General features: G+C 45.5%; 1 protein-coding gene across 2 annotated transcripts in view; it reads left to right on the plus strand.

Annotated features, from left to right (window-relative positions):
* Positions 1-122: 122 nt before the first annotated feature.
* The window catches only part of TNIP2 (TNFAIP3 interacting protein 2), a 33,801-nt gene continuing 14,828 nt past the window's right edge, over positions 123-19,095 (plus strand). For both annotated transcript variants that reach the window (XM_035005441.1, XM_035005442.1), the window contains exon 1: positions 123-533. In XM_035005441.1, coding sequence (XP_034861332.1) covers positions 255-533 — 279 coding nt within the window. In that variant the 5' untranslated portion in view covers positions 123-254. The remainder of the gene's footprint in view (positions 534-19,095) is intronic.

Here is a 19,095-nt window from a genome sequence, read left to right on the forward strand (position 1 = left end):
CGGACTGCCGGCAGGGGGCGGGGCCAGGCGGGCCGCCGTGGGCGGGGGCTATCGGCAGGGGCGGGGCCGGGCTGTCGAAGGGCCTGGGACGACCGGTCTGCGGGTCAGGGGCCACGCCGGTTGCCGTGGGTGGGGCCGGGCTCTCGGCGGTAGGCGGGGCGCGCCGGGAAAAGTTCCGGGAAGGTGCGCGGCCCGCCCAGACCGGGCGCGGAAGTTGGCGGCGTCCGCGGCCCCGCCGGTCGAAGGCCGTGGCCATGTCCTCAGGGCGCGCTGGGTCCGGCGGGCAGGAGGGGGCCGCGCGCGCGGCGGCCGCGCTCTGCGGCCTGTACCACGAGGCCGGGCAGCGGCTGAGGCTCCTGCAGGACCAGCTGGCCGCCCGCGACGCCCTCATTGAGCGCCTCCGCGCCCGCCTGGCCGCGTTCGAGGGCGACGCGGCGCCCTCGCTCGTGGACGCGCTGCTGGAGCAGGTGGCGCGCTTCCGGGAGCAGCTCCGGCAGCGGGAGGGCGGCGCCTGCGAGGCGGCGCTGCGCCAGGTGCGTCCCCGGTGGGCGAGAGCCGCGCCTGCTCGGCCCGCAGCGGGTTCTGAGGGGCGGTGGGTGCGCGTCGGCTCCGAGAGGTTTGAGAGCTGGGCTCCTGCGTTGGGTGTGAGGACAGTGGGGGGGCTCCGGGGGGGTCCGTGCCCGTGTTGAGTGTGGAGGGCGGTGCTGTGTCTGCTGTCGGTTCTGAGGGCGCGCGTGGACGCTGTTTACCTTCAAGAGAACACGGCCGGTCAGTTCCGCCCACACATGGATTTATTCGGGAGCAGCGGAGGATTGCGGTCTGGGACGCGCAGATAGGGAGGCCACCGGCCCACGAGGGGGCTCTCACAGAGGAAGGGGGTCGGGAGGGCCGCGCACACAGGTCGGCGGGGGTGGGCCGGGAGCTGGCCGGGCTGTGGCAGAGGGCGGCGGAGAGCGCGGCCGCGCGGAGCCGCCCTGCTCGCGTCGGCTTGGCGGCCAGCGAGGCGTGGGAGGGGGAGCGCTCCTCCTGCCGCGTCAAGACTGCGTCTGAACGGTTTCCTTTATGAAGTTTTACGGTGTGGTTCTGACGGTTGTGCATAGCGTTGGCTCTTCAGGCGGTGTGCGCGCCGGCGTCGGGTTGTCCGTCCCGAGGTGTGCGCGCCTGTGTTGCCTTCAGAATGGCGAGCTCCCGCGGTGGGCGCTGAAGGCTGTGTGCACGTTGGCTCGGAGGCGTGCGTGCCTCGCGTGGTGGATCCGGGGGCTGTGTGTCCGTGTTCTGTGGGTTTGTGCCCGTTCCGGGCTCTGAGGGGTATTTGTGCCCTGTTGGGTCTGGAGGTGGGTCTGCATGAGGAGCGCTTGCTCCTGTTGCTTCTGAGGATTGTGTGTTTGTGTCATGTTCTGAGGGGGGTTCTCCATGTTGCGTCAAGGACTGTATGTCCGTTCATATCTGAAGGTTGTGTTAGGATTAGCGGCTGTGAGACCCTGTTGGTTCTAAGGGGTGTGTGTGCAACCGTGTTGGGCGTAAGGGTTGTATGTCCGCGTTGGTTCTGAGGTGTGAAGCCCCCCTTGGGTTTTGGGGAGTCCGTATGCCTGTTTTGGTCTGAAGGTTGCGTGTTCGTGTTGCTTCTGAGGGTGTGAGTGTGTTAGATTCTGAGCAGTGTATCCTGTGTTGGGCCAAAGGCTGTGTGCTCATGTTGAGGGTTGTGGGTCCTTGTTGGTCTGAAGGAGTGTACGTTCCCATGTTGGGTTTGAGGCATATGATGCTCTCACTGGGTTCTGAGGGGGGTGTGTGCCTGGGTTTTGTCTGAGGGGTGTTTGTGTGTTAGGTTCTGAGGTGTGTGCTCCTCGTTGCATCTGAGGGGGTATGTGTTTGTGCTGATTCTGAGGGGCGTACTCCCATATTGGGTCTGAGGGTTGGGTGTCTGTGTTGTTCTGAGTGGGGTGTCTGTGTTGGGTTCCATTTGGTCTTATTTTTTTTAAAACACTTTTTAAAAGATTTTATTTATTTGAGAGAGAGCAAGAGTGAGAGAGCGAGCATGAGTGGGTGAAGGGCAGAGGGAGAAGCAGGCTCCCCGCCGAGCAGGGAGCCCGATGCGGGACTCGATCCCGGGACTCCAGGATCATGACCTGAGCCGAAGGCAGACGCTTAATGACTGAGCCACCCAGGCGCCCCTCCATTTGGTTTTAAGATTTTTTTTTTTTTTTTTGAGAGAGAGAGAATGAGAGAGAGCACATGAGAGGGGGGAGGGTCAGAGGGAGAAGCAGACCCCCTCACTGAGCAGGAAGCCTGATGCGGGACTCGATCCCGGGACTCCAGGATCATGACCTGAGCCAAAGGCAGTCGCTTAACCGACTGAGCCACCCAGGCGCCCCGCCCATGTTGGGTCTTGAGAGTACCGTGTCTGTGTTGGTTCTGAGTAGTGTGTCTGTGGTGGGATCGAGGGGTCTGCCCATGTAGGTCTATGGGGTGCGTTTGCCAGTGTTGGCTTCTGAGAAGTGAGTGTGCCTATCTGGGTCAGAGGGTTGTGTGTCTATGTTAGTTCTAAGGGGTGTGTATTCCTGTGCTGTGCCCGTGTTGGGTCCAGTGGTTGTATATCCATGTTTTTTTCTGAGGGGTGTGTGTACCAGTGTTGTGTTCTGAGGGTTGTGTGTCCATGTTGGTTTCTGAGAGGTGTTCTGTCTGTCTGTGTTGGGTCTGAGGTGTGTATGTTCAGTGTTGGTTCTGAAGGGTGTGCTCCCATATTGGGTGAGGGTTGTGTGTCCCTGTTGGTTTTGAGGTGTCTTTGTGCTCCTGTGTTGGACCTAAGGGGTGTGTGTCCCTGTTTTGGGTTCTGAGATGTGTGTTTGCCCACATAGGGTTTGAGGTGCCTGTGTTGTGTCTGAGGGGTGTATGCACTCATGTTGGGTTCTGAGGGATTTTTGTGCCCAAGTTGTGTATTGAGGGGTGTGAGTAGATGTTCATTTGGAAGGGGGGGTGTGTTCCCACTTTGAGTTGAGGGTGTATGCTCCGTGTTGAGTTCTGAGTGGTCTGTATGCCTGTGTTGGGTCTGAGGGTTGTGTGTCTTTGTTGGTTCTGAAGCTGTTTCTGTTTGTGTTGGGATGAGGGGTGAGTGTCCTTGTTGGTTATGAGGTTTTGTGATTAGGTTTGGAGGAGGAGCTCCCATGTTGGTTCCGAGGAAAGTTTGTGTGCCTGTGGTAGATTCTGTCTGGCAGGTATGTGTGCATGTTTGGGTTCTAAAGTGTCTGTGTGCTGTTATTAGGTGTAAGGTATGTATGTCTCTGTTGGTTGTGAGGGGTGTGTGTCTGTTGGGCCTGAGGGGTAGCTGTATGTCTGGGTTCTGATGGGTATGTATTTGGGTTCTAAGAGGTCTGCCCCCTTGTAGGGTGTGAGGGCTGTATGTGACTGTATTGTGTTCTGATGGGATTGTGTGTGTACGTGGAAGGTTCTGTGTATACGTGTGTTCATGTTCAATTCTGTGTTGTGTGTGTAGACACTGGGGTCTGGAGTGTTTGTGTGTGTGTGGTACCCGAGCATAGGCTCCTGGTGTGTATGTGTTCACACTGGGTCCTGGGCCATGTGAACCCTGGTTATGTTCTGAGGTGACTTTCAGCTCCAGTCGTAAATGAGTCTTTCAGTAACAGCTGTCTTCTGCTGGGAGCAATGACCTCGGATAACAGACTTAAATCTCACTTTCCCTCCTCCTCATCCCTGACACTGATGATCTGTCTTTGTGAAGTACCATAAATGCCCAGAACAGGAGCAAGAGTAACAGTATTTGTCTGTAACAGCTGTTTGAAGTACCACACGCATCTGGGTGAACTCTAGTGCCCTGTTTGGGCCATAGCTATTATCTGGGTTGTCCCAGGAAAGAAACTAGGTCTGCAAAGAGAGTAGCTGCATAAGACAATTTTCTTTTTCTTTTTTTAAAGATTTTATTTATTTATTTGACAGAGAGAGACACAGCGAGAGAGGGAACACAAGCAGGGGGAGTGGGAGAGGGAGAAGCAGGCTTCCCGCTGAGCAGGGAGCCTGACGTGGGGCTCGATCCCAGGACCCTGGGCTCATGACCTGAGCCGAAGGCAGACACCTAACGACCGAGCCACCCAGGCGCCCCCAATTTTCACTTTTTTTTTTTGTTGAAGATTTTACTTATTTGACAGAGAGAGATACAGCGAGAGAGGGGACACAAGCAGCGGGAGTGGGAGAGGGAGAAGCAGGCCTCCCGCGGAGCAGGGAGCCCGATGCGGGGCTGGATCCCAGGACCCTGGGATCATGACCTGAGCCGAAGGCAGACACCTAACGACCGAGCCACCCAGACGCCCCCAATTTTCACTTATAGGCTTGGCCCTGCAGCCAGATTTTAGAGTGAGAAAGAGACATGCACCCCCCCTTATTTTTTTTTTACTATAAAAGTAATTTTGAATATCTGAAAAACAGAGGAGAGAGTAAAGAGTAAAGAATAAAATAATAGCCACCGTAATCCCACAATGTGGGGATAACCAGTGTTCATTTCTTGGCATGCCTCCTCCCTGTTTTTCCTTTATACTCGGTATGTGCACACTGGTGTGCTTGAGTTCATGCTGTCTGTACATCTTCATATCACATTGCCAGTATTTTCTCATCTGCCTCATTTTAGATGCCTCTGGAAGCCAGATGTCTCCCTCATTGCAGTGCTCTCCCTCGTCTGGGGGAGGTGATTCATAACTCATTGGGGCAGAAGGAAAATTTAGAAGGCACCTGGTCTGCACCACTGATCTTAGTGTCATGGACATGACAGATGAGTGCAGGGTGGGGACTGGAGGACGTCATACCCACCACCAACTTACACCTGCAAGTAGCAGGACTGTACTTACAGTCTGGTGGCCATTGGTGTTCAGCCCACATGTTCAGCCCCGGCACAGCCTCTAACCAGGACCCAGACAAGCAGATCTATAGTCCTAGATCTATATGGTCCTTTACCCCTGACATTTAGGTTTCATTTTAGGATTTTTAATTATTTAAGGAGCATTTTAACAATATGGTATCTTATGAGATTACGTGTTTGTGGCTTACTCCTCCATCTGTCTGAGTCTGTCACAGAACCTGTGGAGAAATGGAGAGATTTCACACTGTGCAGAGTGAAAACAGTGGGAAGAATTGATCAATAGGTTGGTCTCCTCAGAGGCCATGTCAGCCAGCCTGTTGGGAGCAGCGACCCTGGGTTGGTAGAGCCTGGGGGCTCCCAGAAGGGATGCTGAGGCTATATCCTTAGGTGTGCGGGGACTGCCAGGTGATCTCTGCATCTGTGGCTGAGCTGTCGCTAGCATGTGATGGGGCCAGGTCAGTCTCAGAATTCTGGTTCTTTCTGCCACCACAGTAAGACTTGAGACCTTACCTCGTATGTAACACGAGGTCTACATGGGTAGCTTTACAAAGCTCCAATTAAGACTTTCTGGGATAATGGTGTTAATTCACTATGTGGCCCATAACTGCTCAACCCCATCTCATCACCACCCAGGGTACTAGCCTCATGGGCCGTGCTTGGTCCTGACATATCAGTTTCCTCTCCCTTCTGGCTTTTTTTCCCCTGTTCTGCCATGCTTTCTATTGAGTAGAACAGCATACACCCTTTACAATAGGCTCTGTTAGCTGTGTGTTTTGTTTTTGTTTTTTGTTTTTTTAAAGATCTTATTTGTTTATTTGACAGAGAGAGAAACAGGGAGAGAAGGAACACAAGCAGGGGGGGAGAGGGAGAAGCAGGCTTCCCGCGGAGCAGGGAACCTGATGCGGGGCTCGATCCCAGGACCCTGGGATCATGACCAGAACCGAAGGCAGACGCCTAACGACTGAGCCACCCGGGCGCCCTGTTTTGTTTGTTTTTAATCATCTATCTACATACCTTTTTTGATCTTGTAAAACTGAAACACTATACCCATTAAGCAGTAACTCCCCATCTTCCTGTCCCCCAACCTCTGCCCTTTGCAAATATCATTCTACCTTCTGTCTCTGTGATTTGACTCCTCTAGGGACCTCATAGAAGAAGAAATCATACAGTATTTATCCTTTTGTGACTGACTTATTTCACTTAGCCTAGGGTCCTACAGGTTTATCTGTGTTGTATCATGTGCCAGAATTTCCTTCTTTTTAAGACTGAATGATATTCCATTGTACGTATATACCACATTTTGCTTATCCATTCATCTGTTGATAGACACTTGGGTTGCTTTCATATTTCAGCTATTATGAATAACATTGCTGCTATGAATATGTGTGTACAAATATATCTTTGAGACCCTCCTTTCGGTTCTTTTGGGTATGTGCCGGAAGTGGAATTGCTAGGTCATAAGATAATTCTGTGTAATTTTTTGAGGAACCACCATACTGTTTTTCCACAGTGGCTACACCATTTTACATTCCCACCAGCAGTGCACAGGGTTGCAATTTCTCCATGTTCTCACGAGCATTAGTTATTTTCCATTTTTTTTTTTTAATAGCAGCCATCCTGATGGGTTTGTGGTGATTTAATACAAAATGATTGTAGTTTTGATTTGCAATTTCCTAATGATTAGTGATGTTGAGCATTCTTTCGTGTGCTTATTGGTCATTTGTATATCTTCTTTGAAGAAATGTCAAGTCCTTTGCCCATTCTTGAATTGGTTATTTTGTTGTTGAGTTTTAGGAATACTGTACAGACATACCTCATTTTATTGCACTTCTCAGATCTTGTGTTTTTTATAAATTGAAAGTTTGACAGGGCCCTGCCTGGCTCAGTAGGTGGAGCATGTGACTCTTGATTTTGGGGTTGTGGGTTTGGGCCCTGCATTGGGTGTAGAGATTATTTAAAAGAAAAAAAAAAGTTTGTAACAACCCTGCATCAGGTAGGTCTACTGGCACCATTTTTCTAACAGCATTTGCTCACTTCATGTCTCTGTGTCATAGTTCGGTAATTCCTGTGGTATTTCAAATATTTTCACTGTTATGTTTGTTATGGTGATGTGTGATCAGTGATCTTTGATGTTACTATTGTACTTGTTTTAGGGCACCATGAACTGTGCCCATAAAAGACACAAACTTAGTATGTGTGTTTTCTGACTGTTCCACTGACCAGCCATTCCCCCATCTCTCTCCCTCTCTTCCCTGTCCCCTGCGACACAACAATATGGACATTAGGCCAATTAATAACCCTGTAATGGTCTCTAAGTGCTCAAGTGAAAGGAAGAGTCACACATATCTCACTTGAAATCAAAAGCTAGAAATGATTAAGCTTGGCGAGGAAGGGATGTCTAAAGCCAAGATAGGCCGAAAGGTAGGCCTCTTGTGCCAAAAGTCCACGTTGCAAATGCCAAGGAAAGGTTCTCGAAGGAAGTTAAGAGCACTACTCCAGCGAACACATGAGTGATAAGAAAGCACAACGGCCTCGTTGCTGATGGGGAGAAAATTTTGGTGGTCTGGATAGGAGATCAAAGCAGCCCCAGTATTCCCTTAAGCCAAAGCCTCATCCAGAGCAAGGCCCTGACTCTCTTCAAGTCCACGAAGGCTGAGGGAGGTGAGGAAGCCGCAGAAGAAAAGTCTGCAGCTAGCAGAGGGGAGCTCGTGAGGTTTAAGGAAACACGGAAGTGCCAGGTGAAGCAGCACGCGCTGGTGGAGAAGCTGCAGCAGGTTCGGCAGAAGGTCCAGCTAGGATCGCTCGGGAAGGCGGCTGCTAAACAGACGCTCCGTGGAGACGCGGCAGCCTTATCTGGAGAGAAGAGGTCGCCTGGGACTGTCCTAGCTAGAGAGGAGAAGCCAGCGCCTGGCTTCAGACGTTCAAGGGACAGGCTGACTTCCCTGTTAGGGGCTAATGCGGCTGGTGACTTGAAGCTGAAGCCGGAAAATTCTTAGGGCCCTTAAGAATTATGCTACCTCTCCTCTGCCCGTGCTCTGCAGACGGAACGGCGCGGCCTGGACGACAGCATACCTGTTTACAACACGGTTTACCAAATATCTGAAGCCCACTGTGGAGACCTACTGCTCAGAAAAAAAGATTCCTTTCGAAATATTACTGCTCGTCGACATCGTACCTGGTCACCCAAGAGCTCTGATGACGTCCGGCGAGATTAGTGTTGTTTTCATGCCTGCTAATGCAACGTCCATTCTGCAGCCCACGGAGCAAGGAGTAATTTTGACCTTGAAGTCATATTTAAGAGACACGCTTCGCAAGGCTGTATTATTTAAGAGACACACCATAGATGGTGATTCCTGTGCTCGATCTGGGTAAATTGAGAATATTCTGGAAAGGATTCACCACTCCAGACACCATTAAGAAAATGTTCCCATGGTTCAGTGTCAGTACTAACAGGAGTTTGGAAGAAGCGGGTGCCAGCCCTCGTGGAGGACGTTGAGGGGTTCAAGACTCAGTGGAGGAAGTCACTGCAGATGTGGCGGAAACAGCCAGAGAGCTAGAAGTGGAGCCTGGAGAGGTGAGCGAACCGCTGCCCTCTCAGGATAACACTTGAATGGATGAGGAGGTGCTTCTATGGAGGAGCAAAGAAGGGGATTTCTTGAGATGGAGTCTACTCCCGGTGACGATGCTCTGAAGACTGTAGAAATATGACAAGGACTTAGGATATTGCATAACCTTAGTTGATAGGTTGGCAGGGTTTGAGAGGACTGACTCCAATTTTGAGAGAAGTTCTGTGTGTAAAATGCTATCAGACAACAGCACATGCTGGGCGCCTGGGTGACTCAGTTGGTTAAGCGTCTGCCTTCAACTCAGGTCATGATCCCGGGGTCCTGGGATCAAGTCCCACGTCGGGCTCCCCCTGCTCTGTGGGGAGCGTGCTTCTCCCTCTGCCTGCCACTCCCCCTGCTTGTGTTCTCTCTCTGTCAGATAAATAAAATCTTAAAAAAAAAAAAAAAGACAACATCACATGCTACAGAAAAATTCTTGTTTCCTGTGCTCTGGTATCATATCTAAGAAGTTATTGTCAAATTCAATATTGTGAAGCTTTTGCCTATGTTTCTTGTAAGAGTTTTATAGTTTTAGGTCTTACATTTAAGTCTTTGATACATTTTTTTTTTTTTTTAAAGATTTTATTTATTTATTTGACAGAGAGAGACACAGCGAGAGAGGGAACACAAGCAGGGGGCGTGGGAGAGGGAGAAGCAGACTCCCTGCCGAGCAGGAAGCCCGATGCCGGACTCGATCCCGGGACTCCAGGATCATGACCTGAGCCAAAGGCAGTCGCTTAACCAACTGAGCCACCCAGGCGCCCGATACATTTTTTTTGAAGATTTTATTTATTTATTTGACAAAGAGAGAGAGAGATCATAAGTAGCAGACAGGCAGGCAGAGGGAGAGGGAGAAGCAGGCTCCCCACCGAGCAGGGAGCCCGATGCGGGGCTCGATCCCAGGACGCTGCGACCATGACCTGAGCCGAAGGCAGATGCTTAACGGACCGAGCCACCCAGTGCCCTGTCTTTGATCCATTTTGAGTTAATTGTTGTATATGGTGTTCATATACAATATGAACTCTTTACAATAAAGAGTCCACCTTTATTCTTCTGCATGTGGATGTCCGGTTTTCCCCCATAGCATTTGTTGAAAAAATTATACTTTCCCCATTGAATGGTCTTAGCACCCTTATCACCACCATTTGACCATATATGCAAGGGTTTATTTCTGGGCTTATTATTCTTTTTTTTTTTTTTTTTTTAAGATTATATTTATTTATTTGAGACAGAGAGAATGAGAGACAGAGAGCATGAGAGGGAGGAGGGTCAGAGGGAGAAGCAGACTCCCTGCCAAGCAGGGAGCCCGATGTGGGACTCGATCCTAGGACTCCAGGATCATGACCTGAGCCGAAGGCAGTCGCTTAACCAACTGAGCCACCCAGGCGCCCCTATTCTTTTTTTTTTTTAATTTAATATTTTATTTATTTATTAGAGAGAGAGAGCACGAGCACAGCTGGGGGAGGAAGAGGGAGAAGCAGACTTCCCACTGAGCAGGGAGCGTGATGTGTGGCTTGATCCCAGGACCCTAGGATCATGACCTGTCTGGGCTCATTATTCTATTCCCTTTGTGTAAATGCCTGTCTTTATGCCAGTGCCAGATTGTTTTGTTTACTGTAGCTTTGTAGTCAGGTTTGAATTCAGGTAGCATGAGTCCTGCTTTGTTCCTTTTTTCTTCTTCTAAGATTGTTTTGGGTATTTGGGGTTCCTTGAGATTCTATATGAATTTTAGGATGAATTTTTTGATTTCTGCAAAAAAGAAATCACTGGATTTTGATAGGGATTTTATTGAATCTATAGATCACTCTGAGTAATGTTAAACTTAAAAATAAAACTGTCAGCTATTTTACCAGCAAAAATGGGTTTATTACGGAGAGCAGAGATTTGCAGTCCATGCAAGCTACAGCAAAACCATAGGCAAGTCCAGAGAACAAAGAAGAATGCTCTTTTATAAAGGAAAGGGGGAGATGGGAGGGCTCTTGAAGACAGACAGTCCATTGCAGTAAACTGGGAGTTTGAAGTGTAGTGACTTTTCATTGGTTGAGTTGTGACAGTCTCTCATGGGCTGGGCTGTTGGGGGGTGGTGCAGGGAGGAGAGAACCTTTCTTCCTTCTGCTGGGGTAGTAAAATATAGTTAACCCTTGAACAACATGGGGGTTTTGGGTGCTGCCCCCCTGTGCAGTTGAAAATCCATGTATAACTCCTGACTCTCCAGAAAACTTTAACTATTGATAGTCTGCTGTTGATGGGAAGCCTTACCAATGACAAAAACAATTGATTAACACATACTTTGTATGTTACATGTATTATATGCTGTATTCTTAAAGTAAGCTAGCAAAAAGAAAATGTTCTTTTTTTAAGTTTTTATTTATTTGACAGAGAGAGAGAGACAGAGAGAGACCATGCACCACATGGGGCTTCCTGCTCAGTGGGGAATCTGCTTCTCCCTCTCCCTCTGCCACTCCCCTACCCCCCTGCACCCCACTCATGCTCTCTCGCTCAAATAAATAAAGTCTTTTTTTTTTTTTTTAAGATTTATTTATTTATTTATTTACAGAGAGAGTGAGAGCGAGAGAGGGAACACAAGCAGGGGCAGAGGGAGAAGGAGAAGCAGGCTTCCCGCCGAGCAGGCAGCTGGATGCGGGGCTCGATCCCAGGACCCTGGGACCATGACCTGAGCCAAAGGCAGATGCTTAACAACTGAGCCACCCAGGCTCCCCAAAAAGAAAATGTTCTTAAGAAAATTAAGAACAGGGGTGCCTGGATGGCTCAGTCATTTAAGCATCTGCCTTCGGCTCGGGTCATGATCTCGGGGTCCTGGGATCAAGCCCTGAGTTGGGCTTCCTGCTTCAGTGGGGAGCCTGTTTATCACTCTACCTCTCCTCCTCCCTGCCCCCCACTTGCACTTTCTCTCCCTTGTCTCAAATAAATAAATAAAAAATCTTAAAAAAAATTTAAGAACATTCCTGGGGCGCCTGGGTTGCTCAGTTGGTTGAATGTCTGACTCTTGGTTTTGGCTCAGGTCATGATCTTGGGGTTGGGAGATTGAGCCCCACATTGGGCTCATTGCTCTGTGGGGAGTCTGCTCGAGATTCTCTCTCCCTCTGACCATCCCCCTGCTTGCACATGCACTGGCTCTCTCTCTCTAAATACATAAATCTTAAAAAAGAAAAAGAAAATTAAGAACATTACTGTCCAAAATGCAAGATACAACTTTTCCTGTTGGTTCTGCAATTGACGAGTGGTAGGGTATAAGGGCTCCCTGTTCTGGCCTCCTGATTCCATTTTAGTGAGGTTTCCCTTAATAATTTTCACATTAGTATTGACATCTTAACAATATTAAGTTTCCAGTTTGTTAACATGGGATGTGTTTCCATTTATTTATGTCCTAATTTCTTTCAGTAACGTTTTATAGTTTTCACCATACAAGTCTTCCACCTCCTTGAGTGCATTAATTCCTAAGTCTTATCTTTTTTGATGCTGTTGTAAATGGAATTGCTTTTATAATTTCTCTTTCAGATTCTTTATTATTAGTATATAGAAATACTGCTGTTTTTCGTGTGTTGACTTTGTCTCCTGATATTTGCGGAATTCATTTATTCTAAGTTTTTTTGTGTGTATGTGTGTGTGTGGAATATTTAAAGTTTTCTACGTTCAAGATTATATCATCTGCAAAATATCATTTTACTTCCTTTCCTATTTGGATGCCTTTTCGTTCTTTTGTTTTTTTCCTACTTGCTCTGGCTAGAATGTCTAGTACTATTTTTGAATAGAAGTGTTGAAAGTGGGTACTGTTGACTTGTTCCTGATCTTAGAGGAAAAGCATTCAGTCTTTCACCACTGAGTATGATATTTGCTGTGGGTTTTTCAAATATGGCTTTTATTTAATTTATTTTTTAGAAGATTTTATTTATTTATTTGATGGGAGTGGGGAGGGAGACAGAATGAGCCAGGGGGAGAGGCAGGGAGAGAGGGAGAAGCAGACTCCTCACTGAGCAGGGAGCCTGATGCAGGGCTTGATCCAGGAACCCTGTGATCATGACCTGAGCTGAAGGCAGACGCTTAACCAACTGAGTCACCCAGGCGCCTCAAATATGGCTTTTATTATGTGGAGATAGTTTTTGCCTCAATTGATACGATTATGTGTTTTTCTCCCTTCATTCTGTTAGTGTGGTGTATTACATTGATTGGCTTTCTTTTTCCTTCCTTTCTCTTTCTTTCTCTTTTTCTTTTCTTTCATGAAATATGTTTGTGAACTTAACCAAAGCAGGATAGTGTATTACCTAAATGTGTGTATAACAAATCTAGTGAAAAATTGTCTGATTGGAAAAGTTTAATAATAACTTTGTTCACTCCATTGATGTCAGTTTGATGCTGACTCATAAATAGAAAACAAACATTAAACACATATGTTGTGCTTCTTGTCACCCAAAAGGCTTAATTCTCTTGCCATTATTGTTATCTATTTATCAACAATTGCCTAATTGTCTTCAGGTAGTATAAATGAGAATAAATGATAGGTATGTCAAGAACATGACCAATTTGTAACATGTAGAAAGTAGAACTAAAGTGCAAATAGAAATAATTCGGGGCTTATCAGTACATAACTAAAATAATGCTCAATAATTGTCCAATTTCTCCAAATTGGCCTCTGATCCTTCTACATTGCGGTTCAGAAGATAAATATGCTGCACCTCTTATTCTTTTAAAAAGCCGGGGATAACCTTAGTCATGAGCATCACCTTTTCATAAACTATGATGAAACTTGCTCAAGGTTCCTTGTGGGAAGTTCACAGGCTATTTGTAGAAGTACTCTGGGCTGTAATACTTCCTCACTATTGGGCACCAATGAGAAGCAGGTGTTACATTAGATACTGAAAACCAGTATACTTTGAATCTGGTTCTGATGCTTTCTAGCTGTGTTACCTTGGGCAAGCCACTTAATGTTCTGGTTTTCTCATCAATAAAACTAAAATAAGAAGACCTACCTCATAGGACGTTTATGTATTCATTCATTCAGTCATTAGATATTTGTCAAATGCCTGCTGTATGCTAGATGTTTTGATAGGCCCTGGAAATGCAGAAAGGATCAGGAAAGGCAGATTCCTATCTTTATGAAGCTTACATACTGGGTGCCTGAGTGGCTCAGTCAGTTAATTGTCTGCCTTTGGCTCAGGTCATGATCTCGGGCTCCCGAGATCACACACCACATGGGGCTCCCTGCTCAGCGGGGAATCTGCTTCTCCCTCTCCCTCTGCCGCTCCCCCACCCCCCTGCACCCTGCTCATGCTCTCTCTCGCTCAAATAAATAAAGTCTTTTTTTCATTTTTTTAATTTTTAATTTTATTTTTTTAAAGATTTTATTTATTTATTTGAGAGAGAGAACGAGAGAGAGAGAGAGCATGAGGGGGGGAGGGTCAGAGGGAGAAGCAGACTCCCTGCTGAGCAGGGAGCCTGATGCGGGACTTGATCCTGGGACTCCAGGATCATGACCTGAGCCGAAGGCAGTCAGTCGCTTAACCAACTGAGCCACCCAGGCACCCGTGTCTTTTTTTTTTTTTAAAGATTTATTTATTTATTTACAGAGAGAGCGAGAGCGAGAGAGGGAACACAAGCAGGGGCAGAGGGAGAGGGAGAAGCAGGCTTCCTGCTGAGCAGGGAGCTGGATGCAGGGGGCTTGATCCCAGGACCCTGGGACCATGACCTGAGCCGAAGGCAGACGCTTAACGACTGAGCCACCCAGGCACCCCTCAAATAAATAAAGTTTTTTAAAAAAAGATGCTTATATGCTAGTTGAAAAAATAGAGATTGTAGAAATAATCAGTTGCTTTTGTGGAAAATATGCAAAATGGATGTATAGTACATTATGAGTTTTTATGTTGTAAGGAACATGTGATTTAACATATATAAAGAACATAGCATAATCTTTTGCACCTAGTTGGTACTCAGAAGATGGGAATATCATCTACCATTGCCACTTAAGTGCTTATTTATTGAGCATCTGTATAGGAATGGAGTGTGCATGCGCAGCACCTTGGGTTATGTTTTTCCATTTCTCCCAATATTGAGTATAGTATATTCATTTCACAAGCATGTGTACAGTGTCAGGGTTGTGCCAGGCTCTGGAGCAGTGTTAATCCAGTATAATTGGAGTGAAGAGTGTAAAGAATAACACAGGAAGTGGCTATAAAGTTAAATTGGGGGCAGATTGTGACTACCTTTACTACCTTATAAAGGTGTTAACTGCATATTCTTTTAAGCACTAGGCTAGGGGAATGCAAAAATGATCAAGGTCCATTTCTTGCTCTTCAGATTGTGGAATCACACATGCACATAAATGATCACTTTTTTTTCTTCCTTACCAATTTGGATGCTTTTTATTTCTTTTTCTTGCCTGATTGCTATTGCTAGGACTTCCAGTACTATGTTGAATAAAAGTGGTGAGAGTGGACATATTTGTCTTGTTCCTGATCTTAGAGGAAAATCTCTCAGTTTATCACCATTTAATATGTTAGCTGTGGGTTTTTCATATATGGTCTTTACTATGTTGAGGTGTGTTCTCTTTAAATCTACTTTGTTGAGAGTTTTTTTTTATTAAAGATTTATTTGAGAGAGAGAGTGAGAGAGCATGAGCAGGGGATGGGGCAAAGGGAGAGGGAGAAGCAGGCTCCCTGCTGAGCAGGGAGCTAGATGAGGGACTCAGTCCCAGGACCTGGAGATCCTGACGTGAGTCAAAGGCAGATGCTTAACCAACTGAGCCACCCAGGCACCACTCTATTTCTTCTTGATTTAGCTTTGGGAAGTTACATGTTCCTTGGAATGTATCCATTTCTTCAAGGTTGTCCAATTTGTTGGCATAATAATTTTTCATAATATTCTCTTTTTTTTCCCTTTTTCCTTTTTTTAAAGATTTTATTTATTTGGCAGAGAGAGACACAGCGAGAGAGGGAACACAAGTAGGGGGAGTGGGAGAGGGAGAAGCAGGCTTCCCACTGAGCAGGGAGCCCAATGTGGGACTCGATCCCAGGACCCTGGGATCATGACCTGAGCTGAAGGCAGACGTTTAACGACTGAGCCACCCAGGCACCCCATAATATTCTCTTATAATCCTTTGTATTTCTGTGGTGTCAGTTTTTTTTTTCCTTTCATTTCTGATTTTGAGTTCTCTCTTTCTCTTTTTGAGGAGTCTGGCTAAAGATTTATCAATTTTATTAATCTTTTCAAAGAACCAGGTCCTGGTTTCGTTGATCTGTTTTATTATTTTTTAGTCTCTCTCTCATTTATTTCTGCTCTAATCTTTATTATTTCCGAAAGGTTGTTTATTTGAGATTTTTTTTTTCCTGCTTGTTGAGGTAGACCTATTATAGCAATAATCTTCTCTCTTAGAACAGCTTTTGCTGCATCCCAAAGATTTTGACTGTTCTATTTTCATTTGTCTCCCTATATTTTTTGGTTCCATCTTCAGTTTTTTGATTGATTCATTCATTGTTTAATAGTATGTTATTTAACCTTTCTATATTTGTGTTCTTTCCAGATTTTTTTTCTTTAAAAAAAAGCAGTCTTTATTTTTGATTTTTTTTTTTTATATTCTCTGTCTCCTTGTTGAAGGTCTCACTGAGGTCCTCTACCCTGTTCTCAAGTCCAGTGAGTATCTTTATGACCATTATTTTGAATTCTCAATCAGGTGTATCACTTACCCTGTTTCACTTGGTCTCTTGCTGTGATTTTGTCCTGTTCTTTCATCTGGGGCATACTCCACATGTCTTCTGGCACCCAGAACATGTGACTCTTAGTTCCAGCCCATATTGGGTGTGGAGCCTACTTGGGAAAAAAAAAAGTTGTTTTTGAATATGATGTTCAGGGGCGCCTGGGTGGCTCAGTTGGTTAGGCAGCTGCCTTCGGCTCGGGTAATGATCCCAGGGTCCTGGGATCGAGCCCCGCATCGGGTTCCCTGCTCAGTGGAGAGCCTGCTTCTCCCTTTCCCTCTGCCTGCCACTCTGCCTACTTGTGCTCTCTATCTCTCTGTCAAATAAATTAAAGAAAAAAAATCTCAATATGATGTTCAGAAAATAACTGTTAGTTCCATCTGGTCCAATGTATCATTCAAAGCCACTGTTTTGGGGCACCTGGGTCGTTCAGTCAGTTAAGGGTCTGCCTTTGGCTCAGATCATGATCTCAGTGTCCTGGGATCAAGCCTGGAATCAGGCTCCCTGCTCAGTGGGGGGTTGGCTTCTCCCTCTCCCTCTGCACCTCCCCCCCCCCCCCTTGTACACTCTCTCTCAAATAAAATATTTAAAAAAAAAAAGGTCACTGTTTCCTTGTTTTTCTGTCTGGATGATCTATCCATTGATGTAAATAGGGTGTTAAAGTCCCTTGCTAATATTAGTATCAATTTCTTCCTTTATGTCTATTAATAGTTGCCTTATGTACTTGAGTGCTCCCATGCTGGGTATATAAATATTTACAATTGTTATATCTTGTTGGAGTGTTCCCTTTATGATTATGTAGTGTCTCTCTCTCATTTTTTTTAAACTTAATTTTTTAAAAGATTTCATTTGAGAGAGAGAGAAAGCGAGCAAGCATGAGTGGGGGGCAGAGGGAGAAGCAGACTCCCTGCTGAGCAAGGAGCCCAATGAGGGGCTTGATCCCAGGACCCTGGGATCATGACCTGCGCTAAAGGCAGTTGCTTAACCAACTGAGCCACTCAGGTGCCTCTCTTTGTCTCTTGTTATTGTCTTTGTTTTAATGTCTGTTTTGTCTGATATAAGTATTGGTACCCCAGTTTTCTTTTTGCTTTTATTTATATGATCCCTTCACTTTTCCATCTCTTCACTTTTCATCTATATTTTTTTATGTCTCAAATGGGTCTCTTGTAGGCAGCATATAGATGGGTCTTGCTTTTTTATCCATTCCATCACTCTTTGTTTTTTGATTGGACCATTTAGGACATTTACATTCAGAATAATTGTTGATAGACATGTGCTTATTGCTGTTTTGTTAATTTGTTTTATGGTTGTTTTTGTAGTTCTCTCTTCTCTTGCCTCCTTATCATTTGATGGCTTTCTTTAGTGATATGCTTGGATTCTTTTCTCTTTATATTTTGCTTATCTATTATAGGTTTTTGATTTGTGGTTACCATTAAGTTTATATATAACCTCTTAAGCATATAGTAGTCTGTATTAGGATGATGGTTGCTTAAGTTTGAACCTATTTTCAAAGCACTAAGTTTTTACTCCTCCCATCCCCATGTTTTATGTATATGATATCATACTTTATATTCTTTTTATTTTGTGAATCCCTTGACTGATTTTTATAGATATCATTGATTTTGCTGCTTTTGTGCTTTTTTTTTTTTAATGTTTTATTTATTTATTCATGAGAGTCAGAGAGAGAGAGAGAGGCAGAGGCAGAGGGAGAAGCAGGCTCCCCACCTAGCAGGGAGCCCGATGTGGGACTCGATCCCAGGACTCTGGGATCATGACCTGAGCTGAAGGCAGACGCTTAAGCATCTGAGCCACCCAGGCGCCCCGCTGCTTTTGTGCTTAAACTCTGTACTGGTTTTACAGGTAATTAATCTGTTTATTACTTTATGTTTGTATTTATCTGTGAAAATTTTTTCTTTCCTAATTTGCTTACTCCTGATTATGGCCTTTACTTTCCACTCAGAGAATTCCCTTTAACGTTTTTGTAAGGCTGGCTTAGGGATGATGAGTTCCTTTAGCTTTTGTTTGTCTGGGAAACTCTTTATCGCTCCTATTTTGAATGATAACCTTGCTGGGTAGATTATTCTTTGCTGTAGGTTTTTTCCTTTCAGCACTTTGAATATGTCATGCCACTTCCGTCCGGCCTGCAGTTTCTGCTGAAAAATCAGCTGACAGCCTTTTGGGGTTTTCCTTGTATGTAACTATTGTCTTTTCTCTTCCTGCTTTTAAAATTCTTTGTCACTACTTTTTGCCATTTTAATTACTATGTGTCTTGGTGTAGACCTCCTTGGGTTGATTTTGTTGGGGGCTCTCTGTGGATCCTGGATCTGGATTTCTTTTCCTTCCCAGATTTAGGAAGTTTTTAACTATTAAGTCTTCAAGTAAATTCTCTGCCCTCTTTTCTCTCTCTTCTCTTTCTGGGATCCTTATAATGCAAATGTTATTATACTTGATGTTGCTGAGTTCCCTTAATCTATTATCATTTTTTATGTTTTTTTTGCTATTCAGCTTGGTTGCATTCCATTACTCTGTCTTCCAGCTCAGTGATCCATTCTTTTGCCTCCTCTAATTTGCTGTGGATTCCCTCTAGTATGTTTTTTATTTCAGTGATTGAGAAGTCTTTTTGATTTTTTTTTTTTTTTTAATATTCTCTGTCTCCTTGTTGAAGGTCTCACTGAGGTCCTCTACCCTGTTCTCAAGTCCAGTGAGTATCTTTATGACCATTATTTTGAATTCTCAATCAGGTGTATCACTTACCCTGTTTCACTTGGTCTCTTGCTGTGATTTTGTCCTGTTCTTTCATCTGGGGCATACTCCTCTGTCTCCTCATTTTGTCTAATTCTCTGAGTTTGTTTCTATGTGTTAGGAAGTTCAGTTATGTCTCCTGATCTTGAAAGTAGTGGCCTTCAGAAGAGGTCCTCTA

Source organism: Mirounga leonina, unplaced genomic scaffold, assembly GCF_011800145.1.
Source record: "Mirounga leonina isolate KUSES-001 unplaced genomic scaffold, KU_Mleo_1.0 Mir_129, whole genome shotgun sequence".
In the NCBI taxonomy this organism is placed as follows: Eukaryota; Metazoa; Chordata; class Mammalia; order Carnivora; family Phocidae; genus Mirounga; species Mirounga leonina.